The sequence below is a fragment of the Choristoneura fumiferana genome, chromosome 20 (genome assembly GCF_025370935.1).
Source record: "Choristoneura fumiferana chromosome 20, NRCan_CFum_1, whole genome shotgun sequence".
In the NCBI taxonomy this organism is placed as follows: domain Eukaryota; kingdom Metazoa; phylum Arthropoda; class Insecta; order Lepidoptera; family Tortricidae; genus Choristoneura; species Choristoneura fumiferana.
In genome coordinates this window covers 11724376-11748433 of record NC_133491.1, presented here as the reverse complement: position 1 = coordinate 11748433, position 24058 = coordinate 11724376, and the positions used below count along the sequence as shown (strand labels likewise).

The 24058-nt window shown below is 36.5% G+C and overlaps 1 protein-coding gene across 10 annotated transcripts in view; it reads right to left on the bottom strand.

Annotated features, from left to right (window-relative positions):
- The window catches only part of trh (PAS domain-containing protein trachealess), a 270673-nt gene that overhangs the window by 41742 nt on the left and 204873 nt on the right, over window positions 1-24058 (bottom strand). For 9 of the 10 annotated variants that reach the window (XM_074103417.1, XM_074103416.1, XM_074103420.1 and 6 more), the window contains one exon: window positions 15909-16147. In XM_074103417.1, the coding sequence (XP_073959518.1) occupies window positions 15909-16147 (239 nt within the window). Of the gene's footprint in view, window positions 1-8907; window positions 8948-15908; window positions 16148-24058 lie in introns of those variants that run through there. The other variant, XM_074103425.1, reaches the window with a different exon arrangement.

The window sequence follows — 24058 nt, the reverse complement described above, 5'->3', positions numbered from 1 at the left end:
GGACATTAATCTCGCTTTATTAATTGTATATATATATTGTCATATGTTAGGAACCTAGCGGTCTTAAGCCTCGACACCTTTTTAGCCGTCAAAAGTCTTAAAGGGGTAGGTATAATTTGCAATTTGATTAGAATTGCAAAACACCCGCGAAAAACTTTATGTATCTAGAGACTAATCCTAGCGGGTGAAATTTTGAGATTTTTTTCCTGTTCCCAATCGTTAGTATGTCATGCCAGACGTATACTGCCCTACTTTTTCCATAGAACACCAGAAGAGTCACAAATGCTTTGCCGGCCTTTTGGGTAGGAGTACGCTCTTTTCTTGAAGGCTTGAAGGTCATATCGGTCCGGGAATACCGCAGGCGACGATTCATTCCAGAGTTTTGCTGTGCGAGGCAGAAAATTTCTGGAAAAACGCACAGTAGAGGACTGCAAACAGTGCCACCCATCTAAATGGTAAATGTATCTACATACTAATTTTCATCTAAAAACACGCACGCACGCACATACTTATAAACTGTCTCACTTACAGGTAATACTAGCCGTTACCCGCGACTCTGTCCGCGCAGAATTCGTTTATCGCTATCCCGCGGGAACTATAAAAATTTTCCTATCCCCTTCCTATGTCTCTTATGTTCCTATGTCCTTCTCCGGGACTCAAACTATATGTATACCAAATTTCATCTAAATCGGTTCGATGGTTTAGACGTGATGAAGTAACAAACAAACAGACTTACAAACTTTCGCATTTATAATATTAGTAGGAATAGGAATATTAGTAGGATCAATAGGAGAGTTAATTTTCTTATACCTGCAGAAATTAAAATTATTTTCACACCAAACATGGCAGAAATATTCGCTGGCGTATGTTCCCGCAACCACTTGAATAGGCGTTATGTACATGGCCACTAAAAGACTATTTCTTCTACACAAATTACGGGGCAATTCGTTCGAATTTGATGAGCCCTCGCTACACTCTGTTTGATCAGCGATCGATCTCGCTAGCCAAACGAAGGCAAGCCGACTCTCACACCGACTTATAGAAATACAGTTTAGCTTTAAAGCTTAACACCCAATATTTATCTGAGGGCTATAACTTATTTTTGATGACCTTTTTTTTAGACAGTTTATTAGGATTTTTTCACTTGACAATTTTTTTGGGGTTTTTCCATCGATTTGGTGCTTGCAAACAAATTTCAGTTATTATTTTATTCACCGGCTGGCTTTTTTTCGCGAATCCATACGCGAAAACTCGTTTATCTATTGATACAATTTTCGGGATAAAAACTTTCCCATGTCCTTCCCAGGGTCTCAAACTGTCTTCATATTAAATGTAATTTAAATTAGTCAAGTGGTTTAAGCGTGAAGAAGAAACACAAAATAAATACGAGTACTAAGTAAATAAAAGTATTTTTTTTTTCAGACGAAATAATAGATAATAAAAATAAATAATAGGTATAGTATTTCAGTCGCATACATTAATCCTATTAATCCTACTAATATTATTAATGTAAGAGTTTGTGAGTGAGTGAGTGAGTGAGTATGTTTGTTACTCCTTAACGCTGAAACGGCTGGACGGATTTGGATGAAATTTGGTATGTAGATAGCTGGACATCTGGAAAAAAACATAGGCTACTTTTTATCCCGCTATTTCCACGGGATAGGGATAAAATCTCGAAGCAACAACCGCTGGGCTTAGAGTCATGAAATTTGACATGATTGTTTTTAATGTAACGTCAATTAACCACGATTTAACTGTCGGTAATTCCCACGGGAATTAAAACCCTGAAATTTCACTACTACTGGGGCTACTGGACCTAACGATTTACGTGTGCGCAGCCGCGGGTCATTACTAGTTGACCAATAAAATCGGCAACATTCCTAAATAATTCGAGCAGTCGGTAATTTCGCATTCAATTAGGGCTATCGCGTTTGAATTCGCCGCTAGAGGCGCTAGTGTAGCGTGAGGTCTCCGAAATGTCAAATCTCATAGTTTTTGGGTGAGCTACGCGGGTTTATTTATAATTAGAATTATTTTGTGAATATTTTGCAATATCTAAAATTAATTATGGCAAATATGCGCTCTGGGGCAATGAATGTCTGTGTTTTGAGACAGTTTTGTCTTTCGGAAACCTTTGTCCTCCCTTTTTTCCGAACAAAACGGGGACTATGCAACACTATTTTTATGGTACGGTTTTAAGGTGTATTAAATATGATTTTAATCTAAACTTTGTTTTCACGCCCGTAATAACAGACTATGAAAGCCATACTTAAAAACCTCACGCAACAGTGCGCCATCTAGCGAGACAAAAAACGATAGCCCTCATTCTTCGGTATAAGAAAAGCAAACCACTGAATAGCCCGTATTTAGTGGAAGAGCAATAATTCGGTGTGTTTGCGAAGCGCCAACATTTGCGGGGCGAAAATTAAATAAACCGGGAAGGGTCAGCGTGGTGCAGTATAGTGTAGATCAAATTGAATTTAAGCTTTTTTTTGTGGCAGATGTCGGAAAAAGACAATGTCTTTTTCTCTTTGGATAGCTGTTGTAGATTTAATGGTGACAGAAGGCTCTTCTATGTTATAGAATAAGCATTAAATTTGATTCGTATTCAAGTATTTGAAAAAAAATCTGTCTGAAGGAGTTTAGATTAAAAATTTACACCTGGGAGATAATCATAATTTTCTTCAAATAATTTCACAAATGACAAAGTTTTAAGGGCCAGTACAGACAGACAGCATTCGATCTGCAACGTAACTGTTAACTGCCGACGTTCCATCGCAGTCGGCATAACAGCACGCAAACTGAACGTTAGCTGCCATTTAAATATACCTATATACTTATACAAAGTTACAAATAAAACAAAATTACGTTTATAATTTTCATTTACATAACTTCATACATACAAGGTAGTAATTTTCAAAATTACCAAGATAAAAAAAAATACAAACATAGAACCTCCTCCTTTTTTGAAGTCGGTTAAAAAATTAAAAACGCACCGGGATAAGTGTTATGCGTAGGGATTATTTCTACCTGATGACTTTGTTTTGGTTTCCAGTCATTTAGCAAACGATCTGTCCTACACCCTGTATAATTAACCCTAAACTGCGCAAGCCCGTCTTGAAGGTAAAACCGTATAACTCTAGTTGCAACTTTTCTCGCCCTCAAAAACAACATAAGTGCGGGCGTTGATTGCAAGCCCCCGGGGCCCTTGACCGGAACATATCTAATGAAGAATTACTGCCCTTTGTGCTGGGGGCTATTGATTGGCGCCTTTTAAAATAAGAAATAGGAGTTATACGGTTTTGGTTGGGCGGCGGAGCTTGTTTTGATCTACCCCCAAAAAAGTTTGCAGAATTAGGGCTATATACTCGCAGTGTGTAAAAATACGGTTCAGATCCTGAAACCTTTATTATTTCCTAACATAACGAGGCCTTGCTCCCGTGAAATAAATTATGTTTCGTGAGGTTTTTTACAGTCAGATAAAGTAGGTTAGCTTATAATCTCACGTATGATTAATTATAAACAAACGATGGCATACACGAAAAAACTAAAATAGCACGCCAGATGAAAAAACATAGCTACTGAAATGACAACGAAATGAGAAATATCGGAAAATCGCGACCGTCCGTCGGTAATGAATTGTAACTAGCCAATTACACGGACGGGTTCCGGATAACCCTTCCGCCGCCCGCCCGGGTCAAATCGTAACACCCGGGTTAGATTCGGTTTCTATACAACACACACTGTATTGTTATGATCAAGTTATTCGAATGCGGATATTTCCTCATCCTGCGCGAAGATACTGACAGATATTTTGACAAAAAAATGAATTTAAGGGCAATTTTTCTTAAGATTATAAAAAGAAACTTCGAAATATTATTTAAAATGTATTCTGTTTCATTTTTTTTTTTTTGCTTTTTTGTATGTTATAGAATTAATAAAGTTCAAGAAAAAAAAACATGATTTACCAGTTAATGTATTCGTTTTTTGAATGCTTATGAAACTACAAACATATGTTTTTACTCCATAAAAATGTAGATTCAAGAACCAGGTCTTTAGAGATTTTTTGACGATAATGTCACCAATAGACAGAGACAAATTAGTGTTATAATTGTCATCATGCTTTTAGCGACATTTGGCATTTTATGTTTAAAAAAATCACAAATTCTACGTCGTGGGCATAAATCTGATTATTAACTACCGGTAAAGCTTTTGCGAAAAAAAATCACATATACGTTGCCCTAACCTTCAATTATTTGCCAACTGCAGCCTGCAGCTTCGTAGAGACCCTGTCCCTCCGCCAACTATCCCTATCCCGGGATCGGACATTCTGGACACGTCCTGCCAATCCGGCGATAGTACCCGGCCATTGATTGAAACTTCAACTTTATTATGCTATGTGAAGCTCTTGTATATTGCAGTTGTATTCTTTTATAAGGACCCGCTTCCATAGCAGAACGGAGCGAGCTGTGGATTTGAAATTTGATGGGTCGATGCTAGCTCCGTTTCGCTATGGATTCGTATCTTAAGAGAAGGAAAGAACATGGCGCCGATGTGACATAGGGACAAACTATTGATGTAGTTCTTGATTTCGTAGTTAGAGACATTATTATTATGTAGATGGTAGTAAGTGGTATGTACTACAAATTAAATAGATTTATTTTACCTACCACACTCAGAAGCTAAAGAGCTTGTATGTTAAAGCTAAAAGACTCAAATTATTCACAATACTCAATACATCATGTACGTGCAATATAGATCTCAGAAAATTCTCTATTAATTAATTGTGAGTGGACCAAAGTGCCAATTTTTAAACAACTTTTTTTTTACTACTTAATAGCTTAGGTAGCGACAGTTTTTGATTTTCATATTTATCACGAAATAAAGTCAAGCTTTGTATTTTGAAGCATTTATATTATACACTCCAGTTATCTGATCTTAATCGTACCAATAATGACATCGATACCTATTTAATATTCCCCGGTCACGGTTCATTATACCCCGGATTAAGGACTGGAGATCCGAACAGGGTAAGCCTTTACCGGGCCACGACTAAACGCGGCGTCAAGAGCAATTTCGTTATCCACTGCATAGTCGAAACGTTTACCGCACAGTGGAGAATTGGCAAAGAACGCAACGGATAGTAAATTGCTCAAAAGTCGTTCGATGTTGTGACGAAGTTACCCCTTAGCTTTGACTAAGCTTTGAACTTGGGCATTGGATGTGTTAATAGCTATTTTACCCTATTTATTTTCTTATTACATTTATATGGTTCTTTCTAACGTTTTATTCTGAGAAAATTTTACAATACAATACAATACAATAACTCTTTATTGCACACCAATACAGTAAACAGTACAGAGAACACAAGTATATACATAGAGATTTTCTAAGGTAAGCAATAGGCGGCCTTATCGCTTCAGAGCGATCTCTTCCAGGCAACCTTTACAATGGACAGAAATAAGGAATACATTTTAGACTATTTTTTGGAAAAATTTACTTATGTTATTTGTTTTTCTGACTTTAAATCGTCGGGTGACAAGCAAAAGTCACTAAGTACCAAATACCTACTTACAAGAAAGCTCATATCTCAGTATGAAATTACTAACTAAATTTTTTTTTTATTCGACTGGATGGCAAACGAGCAAGTGGGTCTCCTGATGGTAAGAGATCACTACCGCCCATAAACATCTGCATCTCCAGGGGTATTGCAGATGCGTTGTCAACCTAGAGGGCTGAGATGGGATACCTCAAGTGCCAGTAATTTCACCGGCTGTCTTACTCTCCACGCCGAAACACAACAGTATAAATACGACTTTATGAAGATCAGTGACAGATTTTTTTGTGAATTTCGCTTGTCAGCTGGCGAAATACATTAACATTAATATTTTTTTCTAACAAACGTATCAAACGATAGTTTAATTCGATTGAGGTGCAGCCTTGGATGTTATGATTTAAATGAGAACAATAAATCTATGGCCGTATTGTCCAACGCAGGGTTTCTCAAACTTATGGCTCCACGTACCCCTGTTAAAGTTTCTAGACGACAACGAACCCCTACCTCCCCCCCCCCCCAAAGAAAGTAGTAAAACTGGCTGTTGGAGAAACTAAGTTTTTTTTTTTTATTTCAATCATCATGATAATATAATGTATATTATTTAATTCAATAAAAGGTAACAAATATAGGTAAGAATCGTCTTGCCAACGAGAATACAAACTGAAACAAACAACAACAAATACCAAACAAATAAGTAACAAATTTGGAGTTGAAATAAAAATACAAAAATACTCCAAAAACCAATCTTAATCATCTTGCCAGTCTTGCAGCCACCATCACGTAAACCTTGTCGCGAACCCCCTACCCTCGAATAGCGAACCCCTTGGGGTTCGCGTACCCCACTTTGAGAAACCCTGGTCTAACGTTTCTGACACTCGCGATCGCAATCAAATGACAGTTTTTATATGCGAAAACTGTCATTTGATGGTGATCGCGAGTGTCAGAAGCGTTAGGAAAAACGACCTCTGTACTAATATTTATAATAAACAAGTAGTTGTTTGTGTTCGTGTGCATTCAGAACTAGAGGATCAATTCTATAAAATATTTTAAATGCTAAAATAGAAAGCTACTATACACTATCACCGTATTTAAAAATTGCAAGACTTTATTCAGTTTACAATAATGACCATGCTGCCAAGACAAAAGCACTCAAGTGAAATTTCCCAATAAGCTGGACGCGGACTTTTTTATATCCGTGTACATGTGTCTTTAATATTTTTCCTACCACAATACTGTAAATCTAATACTTAATGGTTCACAACAAAAATAAATGTAAAAATGTCATATTTTCATTTAGGCTTTCTCAAACACGTATTTCTAGCTCACACTTACAACTACGGCGCCGCGGCAAAAGCGCCCAACCCGTATTTCCCAATAAGCCGGCCGTATGTCGCCTCCTTATTTATTGTTATTTTTCTATTTTGCCGGCAGATGTGCGCTATGATTTACGCGAGCAACGTATTAAGGAACGTTATCGGAACGGTCAAGGGATTTTTAAAATATAGCCTTACATGTGTAGAAGGTTCTTTCAGTTGTAAAAACCAACAAAGATGTCTGTTAATAAAATGTAAAAAGTTTTTGTTAAAAAAAATTACTGAATTCCCGAAATAGATTGTTTTATTGCGGTTTAACATTATAATTAAGCGCTTACGTAATAGCAATTATGAAAATTGCAAAAGCTTAACATATTATTAAGTGTGTGCTAATTAACCCTTAAACTAAGACCAATTGAAACACTTGTTATTTTTCACACTTTTTATTGCGGACACTTAAAGTGAATAAATTAATATGAATATATACTATTCATTTGCTGACTGTACTTTAGTAGGTATTTCATTGTCATCAATTTTTATCTGTAGAAGTATATTTTTCACTTGCTCAGTACTCATAATAGTACAAGCTTTGCTTAGTTTGTAATTAAGATCAATTGGTGTCAATTTCTCTCAAGATATTTTATTTCTTTATTATGAAAAACAGTAAGATTATTAATTGAAATGGCCACATACTATTTCTTTATATGCTTCATTAGGTACGATATGCTTAAAAATTCTCACCTATAATCGAATCGTGAATAATTCACACACATAAAACAACATCAAAATCTGACAGTCCCATAAGTCCGCACTCCGTACCAGTGCCAGTGCCACCCTTACGCTATAAATCAGTGCTGCCGCCAACCGGCAATATAGGAAAACATGTGTTTACCCCGAAGTTAATTTGTCGAATTTATCTGCCTTGTCTTCCGTTATTGTATTGAGAAATATTGCGTTTTTGACTTATGCGGTTTTGCTTACGTGCTGCGGGGTTGTCAGGTAGTGTATTGATAAATGAGATTTTTATGTAACTAATAGGTACTTATATAGTACGAAATATGTTTTATAGTGATTTAAATATAACAAATTTCATAGTTGGGGCGCAGAATGAGGGACAGAGGTGACCCCGTTCCGGGTCGTACTTGGTCCAGCGGGTCTCGTTGGCCATACAACGGGGCAATGCCGCTGGGGTAATGGGTACGTTTGGGCCAAGTCGATGCGGACGGGTATTGAGTATAGTTAGTTTATTTATTATTATTTTATTAATTTGGATTTTTATACTTATATTTTTTATTATAATAATTGTATTCCATTGTCATTTTAATAGTAATTTGAGTTATTAATAACAACAGAATAGATTTCTGAAATCGGGACTCATAACAAAATTAACATTCACAACTTAGCCCCCAGGCTATATACGTCCCACTGTTGGGCACAAGCCTCCCTTCTGATCTTGGCTTGGGCTGTATTTTTTTTCATTTTTCCTTTTTTCATCGAAAATTTTACGGTAAATTTCAAATTAAACTTAACTTACTTTTTTACTTACTAAACTTAATACTATTAAAAGTGTGATCCCGGGCTCGAGTCTATGACCCCGGTTTTAGAGATGCCAGTGCTATTGGCCAGCACAGCTCTATTTTTTAATATTTTTACAACATAACAACTATCTTGATATTTGGGAACTACGCACAGTGGTTCATCTACCCACATCACCAGTCAATACAATATTTTTTTTAGACAGCAAAAACCTTATGAAAATGCTAGTCCAGTATGTTATAGTAAACTCATTATAATAACCTACAGCAATCTGTCAACCTGCCAGTTAGATGGCTATCATTCAATTACCGCATTACGCAGAACCAGTTGACAGTTGTTGACGTTAACTAACTCAGTTATTATCGGAAAATGTCCAGTTATTATAATTTTGTAGGGTGTGGCGAGTTTATTAGTTTAAATTATTTGAAATTTTAAAGGAACCTGCAGATGCCACGTTAAGTTGTAACACGCGGACAGCATTTCTTAATTAATAATACTTACTTGGTAGAAATAGTATTTTTTTCATTGTATTTCTTTACTTTTACGCCTTTTCTGTTATTAATACGCACATTTTTTGTTTTTTAATAGAACTTACTCGTCGTCAGTGAAACGCAATACTTTTCGAAGAAAAATTTAAACAAAAAATTAAAACGATAATCTATTTTTAAAGCTATTAACTCATGCGTCACTTCGATACAGACTGAGCCTTTAAATTAAATTCTTGACTTTTTAACCAGAGCTTTTCTAGCACGTTAGCTTGCCACATGTTTACATTTCTATCACTATTAGTACTGTTCTTAGAATCATACAGCTTCAACGTTTGTAAAAGTCCTGTTTGTAAGGAAATTTTAAAACAAAATACATATTATTAACTTCGTGATACACTGACTACACCCGCATTTTAGCACAGTAACTTTACTACTTTTATCTTTGGCATTGTATTTTATTATATGTATCAGTTTGGCCTTAAAATAAGTACAGATAAAAATTACGTTTGATGACCTTAATATTTCGCGAATAAATGTAGCTCGTAGCCATTATTACTCTTGATAAAATAAAACTAAGGTATGACCTACTAAATATAAAATGTATATCGTATCCCGAAAATCATTAAAAATGTGTTATTAATTTGCTGACTTTTAACCTCTAGCTTTTAGAAAGCAACACCCTAATGTGCGTACAAAAGAAAAACATGAATTCCAAAACTCACTTACCCAAAATTAAAGCAAGACGCACGGTGGTTCCAATTAAACGCTCCCGGCAAAATCGTCAAACGAACCCCACGACGATTTGAATACTCGTCACGTTCGCCAAATAAGCAGTACTAACAAGCGGTATATCGTTTGCACTGATTGTTAATTGATTAGATTAAAAAATTTGTCCCAATTCACGGCGTATTGTTACACTGGGGGCTTTAATTAAGTTTTTAATGGCGGTGTCTCTTACGACGTATTTGCAGATGGTGGGATGAGCTTGTTAATTTTTTTTTTCAAGTTAGTAATTCTGGGGTGACATTTGTACAGTTTTGTCGTAGCGTGATTCACTTCCATTGTAGTTGCATGCAGCCGCTAAACATCTTAAAAGGTAGGTATACCCTTCAATTTGAAACAGAGGCTGAGAGCCCTGTGTTACGTTTGTTAACAAACAAAAAAGAGTAAATCTTTAAGTAAGTCCTCAATAGTAATGGATGATTGAAACAAGGCGACATCGATGTTGAACAGAAATAGCCATTATACATATAAAAATAAGAATTTTTGTTCTCAGATCGGTTAAGTACATTTCTATTTATTTAAGTATGTTTTTCTGATGCTTAGAATCAATAACACAAGCTTTGCTTACTTTGGGACTAGGTCAATTTAGTGTCACATGCCCCGTGATATTTATATTTATTTTATTTACTTATATATTATTCTCCTTACCCGTAATTTGAACCCTGCCCTGTTACAGTATCGCTTAAGTACGAAGTATATAAAATATGCTTTATACTAACCATTTATGTAAATAGGTCTCACATAAATTTGAATAATAGTTACGAGATTTTCCGCGTTAACTTAATAAACACTTTGCTTAAGTGGATTTGACGGATTTTCTCACTTAAATAGTTTAATTTAGAACCGGTGCTTAAGCAAACATAATTATGTTCACGCCAACAGTTTAATATTACATTAAGCGAAGGATAGAAGTCTAGCTTTCATACATAAAATAGCTTTGATGGCTATTTTGTCTGTCCGTCCATCAGTCAAGACACTTTTTCGCAAGAGCACGTGGAAGTAACAAGTCAAATTAATATCAAATACACAGGCCTGCTACTTTTTGGCACAGTAAAAAAATTAAACGTCTAATTCGCCGCAATTAAAAGAGAAGGTCATATCAAAAAGTGTTTGTACCAAAAATATTTACAGATTTTTGCATATTCTTACGTACCTATTAATCTAGAGTTGCGGAGCATGGAAAAAATATTTCTGTCTACTGCTTAGAGTAACCCTGAAGTAACTAGTGATACTTTAGGTAAATGAAACATCCAAACAAACGAGACAAGAAAGAAATAAAAAAGCATCGTTTATTCAAAATTATAGCAGCAAAATATTACAATTTCAAACCGTACCCCATACACATGTGATTCTAAGGTTTTTACAAGCAGAGTACATTTAACAAAGTACCCCCAATACCTTTATTGCATACGTGAGTGTATTTGAAACTAGAAAATTTAGCCCCCGAATATTTTGTGAGACAATTTTGACACCCCTAAACGCTCATGTTTTATTGCAAGTTTTAGGGTTCCGTGGACTGGAAATTTGTGTGATAAGTACGTCTTTTTGATTTGCATATAGATTTTTTTTAAATTGTCAAACGATAGATTTTTGCGATTTTACAATATTTCAAATGTAATAATTAGAAAAATTAAATATCAAATTTAATAAGGGTGAAAGTCAGCGTCGCGTCGTATCAAGAGGACGGCTCATAGGAGGAAATGATAGTGGAAGATACTCCACCGACAAGAGTGTAACTCTTAAGTTTGAAGAAGAAGAAGACACTATATAATATAATATAATATATATATAATGAAAATGATAGTCTTGGTAGGCCTAAGGTGCAAATCATAATACGTGTAACTAACCACATTTCACCTGTGTGCCAAATTTCGGCGCAATCCGTACAGTGGATTGAGCTGTGTGTTGATGGAATGACGGATTAGTCAGTCCGTAACATTGCCTTTTATATACACACACAGAAAATTAGGTTCTTATTCATATAAAATGAAAAAAAAATACTAATTTAGCTGTTCAGTGAACATAATTGTACAAAATAAATAGTTCTTAGTATTCATATTTAATATAGACTTGTTAAGGTCTATAGAATGTACGTAGATTATTGTAAGGCACTTTAAACAGGCAGAACCTGTAAAAAAAATCCCCCTTAACACTTCCCCAAATTTCTATACATCCAAAGAAAATCCTGTTTGAAAATTGAGTTAAAATGACAGTGGCGTATGTAGTGATTCGGGCGGCGGCATTAAGAGCATTAGGGGGTAAAATTGGATTTGCGGGCTGTTTTATTGGTACACTTGTTACTAGTTTAAGATCCACTGTGCATTTGAAATATTTTTACAGCGAAGAAAAATGTGTTTATAAAAAATACTTCTTTTAATTTTGGTTTGTTAATGGTCATATTGAATGTGGTGAAGACATCGTTTTGTTTTTTGTGAAAATGGGGGAAGTCTATGTCCAGTAGTGGACGTCCTACGGCTGATATAATGACGATGATGTGAAAAATTAACAGATTTTTAGTTATTGAAACATTGTCTTTTGAAGATTTTTTTTGTTGATTATAATCGCTCTAAAAGATCATAAAAAAGCTATCGGTCTGAATATTTTTTGAGTAATTAATATAAGTTGTCATTGTTACTTTCATACTGCTTCCAACCGAGGTAACTGGAGTTCTATGGGGGAGGCCTACGTCCAACAGTGGTCGTACTACGATGATGATGATGATGACTTTCAAGAAGCTCGAGAGTTCTATAGGTGTAAATAAAAGCTGATACCACAACCACAGGCTTAAGTACTTATTTGTTCACTTTTACAAAATATACCGCTATTCCTAAAAAACAATCCCACTCCCTATTTAATCAGTTCTCTCATTCTGGCTCGCAAGAACAAACACCGGTGTTTCCCAACAAACGAATAGGTAATATTTATTTGACGTATTGCGGCGAATCAGCGTCCCCAAGGCGTATTTATTTGCGTGCACGCTTCGACTGACAATTTTATGTGATTTACCCCATTGTTCGGTGCTTTTTTTGTCCGGAGAAAGTGGCTTGGTGCACCACTGTGCGGTGTTTGCAGATTATTTTTACTTGTGAGTTCGAGAAAAGTTGGTTTGTTTTATTATTGTTGAGGAAATTTTGCACAGTGGATTATTTTTTACTGCTTTTACGTCAAGTAAAAATTATAAGAGTGATTGAATTAATATGGTGATTGTGTACTTTTTAAAGATACCAAATAAAAGGTGTTATCGTATGAAAATAAATTTTAAAGATTTTATTCGAAAATTAAGTTCAATATTACTATCACACTTCCTAAAAAAATCACTACCATCCAAAAGTCATCAGGAAAATCCTTAGGTATTAAATGCGAAAGTATGTCAGTCTATTACGTGGTCACGCTTAAACTGCTCAAACTGATTTATATGAAATTATGTAGGAAAAAGCTTGAGACCCTGGAAAGAACAAAGGATAGTTTTATCCTGAAAATTTTACAACTCCCGCGGGATAACGATAAACTCATTTTCCACAGACCACTCGGATATCGTAACTAAATAAATTAATTTTACCTATGCCAGTACCTATGCAAGTAAAATACCAAACTTTAACTGAAAAGCAGACAGCTATAAACTTGTTTTGCCGACGCTACGGGAGCGCGTAACGCGGTTAGTGCGACAATGACTTGACGAAGGCAAATCTGATTTGCCGACCCTCCCTGCTATTTTAAAGGTTTTGCATAGACAGGGACGGGTGCATGGTTTTAAGTAATGTTATTACGTGGTTATAAATGTTTGCGGTAGCCCTAATGCGGCCAGTGTTAATAAATTGCGTGAAAATAACCTTTTTTTTAGGTGTTTTTAACCCCTGACGCAAAAAGAGGGGTGTTATAAAGTCTGTCTGTCTGTGGTATTGTAATTCGCTCAAATGGATGGACTGATTTCGATGCGGGTTTTTGAAGTGAAAGTGAGTTTCTTTGCGGCGGCTTTAAACTGTTTTTTTGAGATATTAAACTCTTGAAATGACAATGGCGGCGGTAAATAGTTCAACTTTTCAAGTTAGTTAGTTAGGTTTTTCGGCGTTTTTTGAATTGAACCAATTTTAGTTCGGCACTTATTTAGAGCTATTTGAAAAATCATAATAATCTAACCATCATCCCAGCCTATATACGTCCCACTGCAGGGCACAGGCCTCCCCTCAGAATGAGAGGGCTTGGGCCATAGTTCCCACGCGGACCCAGTGCGGATTGGGAACTTCACACACATCATGGAATTAAAGTAAATTTCAAATGTAACTCCGCACATGAATTTCGAAAAACTCAGAGGTGCGAGCCGGGGTTTGAACCCACGACCCTCTGCTTGAGAGGCGATGGGTCAAACCACTAGGCCACCACGGCTTACCAAAAATAATATAACCAATTTAGAAAAATTGAAAAACCTTCAAGGAAAGTCGCTTTTACGTAAAAAAACGCATTGAAATCGGATCATCTGTTTAACGGCAACTGTGCCACGCCACACACAGCCAGACGTTAGCGTCAAACTCATAACACCCCTTTGTTGCATCGGGGATTAAAACAGGGCTAAAAGTACTGTACGTCCACCAAGGAGATGGACAGATGACGGTTAAAGTCGCAGGCGCAGGTTCAGAGTGCATACAGGCCGCTTCCAACCGTAGCTACTGGAGGTCTATAGGGGAGGCCAATATCCAACAGTACCAATCCTGCCGTATCACCACGTTACTTAGTTTTGTCTTTATTACTGTATTTGTTGTTGTTTCTTTAAAAAAATATGGCTCTGTCCATTGGAGGACAATTTTGCCAGTGTCTAGTAGGTTTTGCCGTTGTACGGTAAAAAAAAATCTAGTAAACGAAATAAGAGAGGTAATGGTGGATGAACGATGCGACTTAACCTTTTCTTTATTACTGTAAGGTGTCGCAGGCGCAGGTTCAGAGTGCATACAGGCTGCTTCCAACCGTAGCTACTGGAGGTCTATAGGGGAGGCCAATATCCAACAGTACCAATCCTGCCGTATCACCACGTTACTTAGTTTTGTCTTTATTACTGTAGTTGTTATTGTTTCTTTAAAAAAAATATGGCTCTGGAGGACAATTTTGCCAGTGTCTAGTAGGTTTTGCCGTTGTACGGTAAAAAAAAATCTAGAAAACGAAATAAGAGAGGTAATGGTGGATGAACGATGCGACCTAACCTTTCCTTTATTACTGTAAGGTAATGGTACTGATAGATGGAACCGAAATAATTCTTTCAAAAGTCAAAAAGTCAAAAGTATTTATTTGCCAAAATACAGTACTGCACAGGAAGGTCTTACGTTGTGTAATTTTTTGTATTCTGTGCCCTTAGTGTAAGTTTTCGGTTACAAAATACCCGAGCGGAACGTTTGCGATGTACGTGTTTCCATACAAATTGAGATTTTAACGCGAACGCGATCGAGACGTACTTTGTAACCGAAAAGTAGCACTAGGGGTACAGCCTGCATGCAGGCGTGCAAATATTTCGTTGAGAGGCGATTAATTATTTTAATAATGCTTTCCTATGTCAAATACCAAATTAAAATAGAGAAGTGCGGGTCGTTTCTCAAGACATGCTGCCCTTAATGATATTATCCGTCGGTCTCTTGCTACGGTCAACGTGCCGGCTATTTTAGAGCCAACAGGCATATCTAGAAATGACGGCAAGAGACCGGACGGAATGTCGCTGATTCCGTGGAGTATGGGACGTGTGCCAGTGTGGGATGCAACTTGTGTTGACACACTGGCCCCGTCTCATCTCCACCGAACATCAATAAGGGCAGCAGCAGCAGAAATGGCAGAAACTGCCAAAGCAGGAAAATACAGTGGTCTCGGTGCCGAATATGATTTTGTACCTTTCGGCGTCGAGACCCTTGGTCAATGGGGCCCTGGCGCTCTGAGTCTCTTCAAAGATCTATCAAAGAGACTCAGAGATACCACAGGAGACCGAAGAGCTGGCAGTTTCCTCGCTCAACGCATCAGTCTTGCGATCCAGCGGGGAAATGCTGCCAGCATCTTTGGTACCATGCCGCAGGGTCCATTTTTAGATTTATTATAGTTTTAGTTTATTTAATTTTATTGTACCTAATATACCTTTTTATAGTTGGACCTGTATTGTTCTGAAAGACGAAAAATCATAAAAATAATCAACATCTCTTTCAAATATGGACGTCTTTCGGCTAATATGATAATGAAAGATACTTTTAAAGAGTCACTCACCTTTTAAAGTTTTACTGGTAGGCAGAGGATCCCGGCTCCATGGGGGATCGCCGTGGCCAGAGAAGTCCCTAAGTTTCAGGTAGCTGATGGTCAGCCGGATGATGGACGCCTTATCCAACTGGCTGGTGATGGCAGCTGGAAGCGGCAGCATCTTCGCCAACTCGTAAAACTCGTAGTTCTCTTTCCCGCGGCGAGATCTCGCCGCGTCCCGGCTTTTCTCTTTCCGTAATTCGAGGATGCTGGAAGAAAAGGGTAAGGTTAGGTTTGGTTTTTTTTGGTGAGGTTTTGGTTTTATTTGATTTTGGCTAGAGTGCCGCAACAGACATCTTGCAGACCCTTTCTCAAAGAATTTGGAATTCTCACCGTCCCCAGCCTGTACATTTTAGTGGTGCTTATGGACTTGTTGAGCTATATCAATGATGTTGAAACTGCTGAACAGAGAGATCAACGACTCGCAACAAGGCGAAAGGACCTGCCTCAACCAAATAGTACTAATCTCACAATTGCTAAGCACTCAACAGGTTATCAGAGAATAATTCTGTTATTATTCAATAGAGGAATTTTGTAATCATGCCCGGGATTATTGCTAAAATGGTCTTTTTAATTGCCTATTTTGAATATTGTCATTATTTGCAAACTATAATTATACTGAATGTTAATTTATTTACTTTTTTAATCCAGATTGCTGACAAATGTTATTGACATATTTAATTAAATTTGTAGTTTTTTTTATAATAAGTAATAATAATTTTGTAGTAATTTAATTTGACTTGTTAAATAATTTGGACATGTATTGTAACTTCAAACACAATGTACATTGTTATTTGAAATAAATTGAATTGAATTGAATTGACAGTTATCGGAGAAAATGCGGATTCGGTGATGTACTAATTAATTCCTTTTATTACCAATTGCATGCGGTATACAAGTACTGGCGAGAAACCGAGGTGACTACCGAATGCATGACAGGTACGAAATGCATTGGTAGGCATTTCTGTCGGTACAGTCGTTTCAAGAGCCAAAGACTGTAGGTCTTGATTTTGTTTACTTCTTTTTAATTTTATATTTATTTTGCAGGTGGTAGGACCTTGTGCAAGGTCCGCCCGGATTGCTACCACTATCTTGCTCGCTAATCCTGCCGTGAAGCAGCAGTGCTGCCACTGTTGTGTTTCGGCGTGGAGAGTAAGACAGCCGGTGATATTACTGGCACTTGAGGTGTCCCATCTTAGGCCTCTAGGTTGGCAACGCATCTGCAATACCCTTGGTGTTACAGATGTTTATGGGCGGTGGTGATCTCTTACCATCAGGAAACCCACTTGCTCGTTTGCCACCCAGTCGAATAAAAATAAAAATTAAAAAACTTATAACACCCTTTTTTGCGTCGGGACTAAAAAACGCGGTCCATTTGCGGATTAGGAACACACACACCATTAAATACCTTCGCAGATGTGTGCAGGTTTTCTAACGATGTTATCCTTACCTGCATAGCAAATTTCAAATGTAATTTCACACATAATTTTCGAGAGGTATTTCTATTCACTAATCAGACTCAAGGAGTTCCAATTTTCTTCTTATTACATTCCAAGTTAAAAGCATGCTGTACTCCAAAAACAATACATACAAGTGGCTCCGCGGGAAAAAGCTAGTATATTTATTCTTATGTTATATTTATACATCCTGAAGGTTGTTCCAGGTGGGCGGGGCGTGCAAAGCCCCTCCCACTAATGACAGCTACCTACATTAGCATTTTTATATCCGACTTTGCGGAATTCCTTGAATGTTTCGTCATTAAAATGAATTTAATTTGTGGCTGTTTTGTTTTGTTTTAATTTTGATTAGGAATAAGACTGTTTGTAGGTTTTCATCATCATCATCATCATCATCATCATCATTATTGTCATCTCAGCCTCCGGTACCACTGCTGGGCACATTTAAGAATAAGAGGGCTAAGGCCGCAGTTCCCAAACGATTTGGATGGATTTGAAACGATGGAATGATTTGCAGGTGTAGGTTTCCTCACGATGTTTTCCTTCACTGCAAAGCTCGTGGTACAAATGTAATTTCGCACATAAAGGTTTTGATAGTAGTAAAATTATTTGAGTGTTCACGAGCTTTACGGTGAAGGAAAACATCGTGAGGAAACCTGCACATACCGGCGAAGTAATTCAATGGTGTGTGTGAAGTTCCCAATCCGCACTGGGCCCGCGTGGGAACTACGGCCCAAGCCCTCTCATTTTGAGAGGAGGCCTGTGCCCAGCAGTGGGACGTATTAGGTTGGGATGATGATGATGAGCCTGTTCAAGGAATCTGTTCTGCTTATTGAATATAGATGGCGCATAATTCATATTTTTTTTATTAGAAAAACTTAAGGATTTTCTATTGCATTAATGTAGTACTTAATTGGCATTAAGTAGAAAGTAGCCTAACAAACTGTTTCTATCTGTTATCTATTTGGCTTAAACCACTGAACTGAACCGATTTAGAGGAAATTTGGTATTTATTTATTTTATTTTATTTAGAATCTCAAACTATCTCCACACCAAATTTTCCAAAGCCCTCTAATTCTGAGAGAAGGCCTGTGCCTAGCAGTGGTACACTGTATAGAATATATAGGCTGAGATGATGATGATGATGATGATTCGCCAATTAAGTTGCCGATCCCTGGCTGATATCCGACACATTCCATACAACCAGCGATCGCCAACCTTTTTACAACCGCCAACCAATCAACGCCAACACTTCGACATTAGACCGCATCAGCTGAAACTTTACAGGGGTGCTAAACCCGAGGTGGCAAGATTGGCAGGAGTGGTAAAATTGGCAAAAAGTGGCAAGGGAGTTTACGATCCGACATTACGCCTCTGACTTTATTGACCTTACTCAGGTCATTTGAGAATGGATGTGTTTTTATGTTGTCTTGAAGTAAGCAAATACGTTTATTGTGATAGCGGGAGAGGTTTCACTCGTTACGGGGTTTTACTTGTCTTGAGAATAGTCACTCTCTGAAACCTGAATACAGTGGTATTGCTACGTAGATTTTAACAACCAGTATCTTTTGTTACGAACGCGGGTAATATTTTAAAGAAAAAAAGAAAAACCTATATTCGTGCCATTTAAGGTTTTTAAAAAGAGAAAAAAAGGAAACAAAGACGAAATGTGATTGAGCATAACTTTTATTCCCTTGCTTTATAATTCTTTGTAAGTATATATTCTTACTCGTACTTCTCATTTTTTTCTGCCTCTAAAAAGAAAGCCATCGCTTTGAAATATATATATTATCTTGATAAATAGAATCAGTCCAGCAAAAACGTTCAGTAATTTTTGAGTATGTAAAATACTTGTAAAATAAAAACGCACGTACGCAAATAATAAAGTCCATAGTGAACCTAAAGCTTAATCTTTTTACACCGTAAAATTTCTCCCATTTTCTTATGTGCAATTTCTTTATCTGCAATAAAAAATCTCAGAGTACTAAATTCCCTTATCACACCGGAACTACAGCACGGGGACTAATAACTCTTTCAAAAATAAAGGAGTCTCCGTTTCCAACGCAGCGATAGCAGTTAAACATCGGTTGTGCTTGATTTAATGAGATCGCGACGGTCAGTGGAAAGGCGGGCGCACATTAACTACTAAAATGTATGATTTCCGACTTTGTTACTGAATTGAAACAGTTTTTTTTTTAGCTGTATACTGAGCTTTTTACAAAATGAATCCAGATTCAAAGTCAAAGTCAAAATATCTTTATTCAATTTAGGCTATAACCAGCACTAACTACCACCGATTCTGAAAAGCCTCTGTTGAGAAGAATCCGGCAAGAAACTTATTGATTATTTCAGCTGGTGTTAAGTTTATCATTACATACATAACTAACATAATTAAATATTAAGTTTATTCAAAATATAGTCATACAAAAGTCACACTTTTATTTTTATTTAAGTATTTATTTTGACACCAAAATATGGGAACAATTGTCAAAAACAATTGAAAATACTAAAACACTTCGTTCGTTCTTTACCCAACCACTTGCTGAAATATATGGGATTGGTTTCGAAACGACTTGTTTGTCATAAAATATTATTGAAGCTTTGTATGTATATCTACGTCAAAAAATATAAAAAACCAAATCAAATTTAATTTGACATATTTGTTTTATTTAGTCAGGATTTATCTTTAGTTTATTAGGTAATGTGTATAATATAACATTGTAAATTTTCTATTTAATAAATGATTGATTATCAGAAAAAAAACAAATCAAATAAGTTAAATCGCATTCAAAGTCAACATATTTTCATAATTCGAATATAAGCATTAAATAATCGCAAGTGTGCGCTCGACCTTACCATCAGGGTAAGGGTATTAGATTGTTTAAAATAACTTTAAACTGACCGAGGGTTGACCGCCCCTGGCCTTGCATTGTAAGGGTGACTTACCCTTAATTCCCTTAAATGGAGCATAATCCCTTTACAATAAAAAATGGAATCGTAATAAAAAGTTTTCTTTGTGGTTCAGATGTTTCCTTTAAAAAATATTTTGGTTTTTTGCAAAGCGACATGAATAAAGACATTTTTCGTATACAGATAAAATTAAATGTTGAATCCTACTAACATTAACATGAATAGTAAAATATCATGATATTATAATGTTGTAGTAAGTACAATATTTAAAAAATAACTGAATCGATTTTGATCAAAATTTAACTGATAACACATTTATATTTTAAACAAAAAATGTGCAAACATTTCAAAATCAAAAACACTTTATTCAAATTGAATACCTACCTGCTTAATTAAACCTAAGAAACTCTTAAGCAAGACAAATTTATTTATAAACATACAAGCATGTTTTTTAAATACTTATTTTTTAAAATACGCCAAATATTCTAAATTCAACGCAAAATTCGGTTTAAAAACGGAATTCCACGTTCGGAAACAGAACTAATAGAACCCGTGATTCCGTCCGCCCCCTAACGCCTTTTATGACACATTCTGCCCGTTTACAGCTAAATGGATAAGTAGTCCCCACCGTAGCATAGTGTTTGTTCTGTTTTCGAACTGGAACATTTTTCGTTTTCGTATTTCTCTTAGTGGCCAGTATTTTTCGTACGTGTTAGGTCGTGAAAACTTGTGCTGATTATTTTTTATTTGTTTTTATTATTTCCTTTTTTTTGCCAGTGTCGTTTTTTAGTATCATATCGCCTTTATACATATGTTTATTTATCTAAATCCTTGCGAATTTCACTTTGTTTGCAAGTTTGCTTTCACGCTTTAGCTCCAATCGATTTACATATTTGGCTTGAGATCCTGAGAATTATACACAGCCGAAGTCGAGGACAGCAGCTAGTGTTTTATAAAGCATGATCCAGTGCCAATGTGATAGGAACTTAACTTGTTCATTATGGTTGTACTATTACTTAGTCTGTGATTATGGTGCCTTAGAGACGTCGCATCTTTTTGTCAAATATTCGATGTTTACCACAAGTCAAGTGAAGACGTTTTACTTGTCGCAGATCATAAAAATCGACTATTTCCAACATGTTAGAAACAAATATAACTTTACTGGCACCACCTACTGACATCCCTATTTCTTTCTATAGTAAAAGGTTGCCTAGAATTGCTCTAAAGTCTATTGCTACCTTGTATTTTTTCTCTTTCTGCAACTGTTTTCTCTGTACTTACTATGTGGTGTTCGATAAAGTCATTGTATTGCAAAGAGTATTGTATTGTACCTCAAAAAACCTTTCCATCCCGAAATTGTAGCTTTTACTTAGGCAACACTCATAAAATAAATCAAGCCCGAACACCGTCTCCGACTCTGTTCCGTCCAATTTTATGACGAACCTCCCTTCATCTTAGAGTGGCAGTCTTTAAGTGTGCACGTACGTTCCTTACACCTGGGAATCGAACCCGCAAATACTACACTAACGCCTTGACCCCCTAAACCCAGGAATCCCAAGGGAAAGCCGCCTACAACGCAACCCCGTAAGGTTCGGAATATCGAAGCGTTGAAATACACCAACTGGTCAGTGATGATTGGTAGCATTCAGTAATAAAATGACGTATGTCCAACCAAAATGTAAAGGGAAAATGTGGTCTACAGTTTTCGGGTAGAGGTAAGATCGGCGTGGCGGTTTGACAAAAGGAATTTTCCGTTGCAAATTGAAAGTACGGAAAAAATTCTAACGCACGCCGGTCGTAAAAAGCGGGGTAGTGTCGCCGACTAATGTGTCCGGGCGTATTGAGTTGGCCCAGAGGAATTAGACGCATGCACTCATGATGATTGGCGATGACGGTCAGATGACGGTCATTCACACCGTGTGTTTGTGGAAAAGTTTGCGAAAAGACAGGAACAAGTAGGTAAAAGTAAATTCGTTGGATAGTGTCACAACAAAACAAAAAACGTTGTTCAGGAGAGCCATTTAAAAAAAACAATTTTAAGGTGTTTTTGATCAGTTCCCTAAACATTTATTTTTATTTTTGACACTTATCCAACTAAAGCAGCAAATTGTTTCAAGAAAGTTTGACACCTTCCTTTTGCTTACCCGATATATGTATACCCGAAAATATTTGCCTTATATATTTTTAATCGAGTATCATAGTATTTACACGGCACTAAACTTGATGAATTTTTTTCTACAATGTTATTTACAGACTGACATCCAAATATTCAACACGGCTACGTTTTTAACATAGTAGAATCGCTATTTGAAGTAGGTACCTAAGGAATCGCCAATGCGGATCGGAATTATCTCCAAGCTTGCCTCTAAGACCAAATACGGCACAGTCAACAGAAGTGGATGAGTTCCTCAAAATAATCTAAACACCTCTTATTACCTTGGCAATAGAGTAGTATTTAGTACAAATGCTGCTGACTGTATTTATAAGATCCCTACACAATGTCATAAAAATAGCACTTATTACATTTTACATTCCATTCAAAGTTACAAAATACTGAAGTTCGAAATTATTATCCGTGCTTTTAAAAGACGTTCTTATAAAACTCTTTATTATCTCTCTATTAATATCACGATTATTAAGACACCCCATTGCGCCATAAAAGTGCGGATAAGTGGGTACTTGTATTATAGTGACATACCACTTGAAGTGACAATGCGGTATGTCATATTTGAGAGCGTAAGGGGTTGAAAAGGTGACATTATAGGACACGGGAATCGTTTGAATTTTCATGGGAAATATGTGATGTCAGTAAGTTTTAAGGAAGAAAATTAGAGACGGCATTATTATATAACTTTGAGTTATACCTAGCTGCATTAGGTTATAAGAAAGAGGGTCATACTAAAAACCAACCCCGCAGCGTATTTTTTATGGCTGTTATTATGTTTAATTTCTTTAATTGTACATTTGGGGCTGTTACACCACCCATTGATTAGTCTTAACTAACGGTTAAATATGATGCCGTCTCTATTTGTTTAATTCGAATAGACGGAGATGGCATCACATTTAACCGTCAGTTAAGACTAATCAATGGGAAGTGAAACAGCCCTTAGTGTCGATAGTCGAAAATATATTTTTGATGGCTGATATTTGATGCGAATCTAGTGTAATTAATGATTTTGTACTATCGCGATAATTTCTAATTTTATGATTAATTTATGATCTAATTTAATTTAATTTAATTTAATTTAATTTAATCTTGTCGTCTTGTCCTCTTTGTCCTCTTGTCGCATGCAACTGTGTCGAAATATCGAGCTTCTCTAAAATCAAGGTACGCGGAACACAATCCGAATTGAAATCATAAAGAAAATTAGAATATATAAAAAAAAACTACATTATACAACTGAATTAGTTATTAAACATTTTAATTTGCTACGATTTCGCGTTTATCAATACTGGCCAAAATAGTCAATACCTATTACTCCTAAAGTGTTGGTATATCAGCATCATCATCATCATCACCATGTCAGCCGGAAGACGTCCACTGCTGGACATAGGCCTCCCCCAAGGCTCTCCACTCAGACCGGTCTTGTGCTTTCCGCATCCACCGCGATCCTTCTATCTTAACCAAGTCGTCGCTCCATCTTGTTGGTATGTATTTAACACTAATATCAGCTCATCGCCATCACCACATTCGTCTACAATAGCACAATGTTTTGATTAACAACTATTCAAGCGTTAAATGCTCGGAATTTC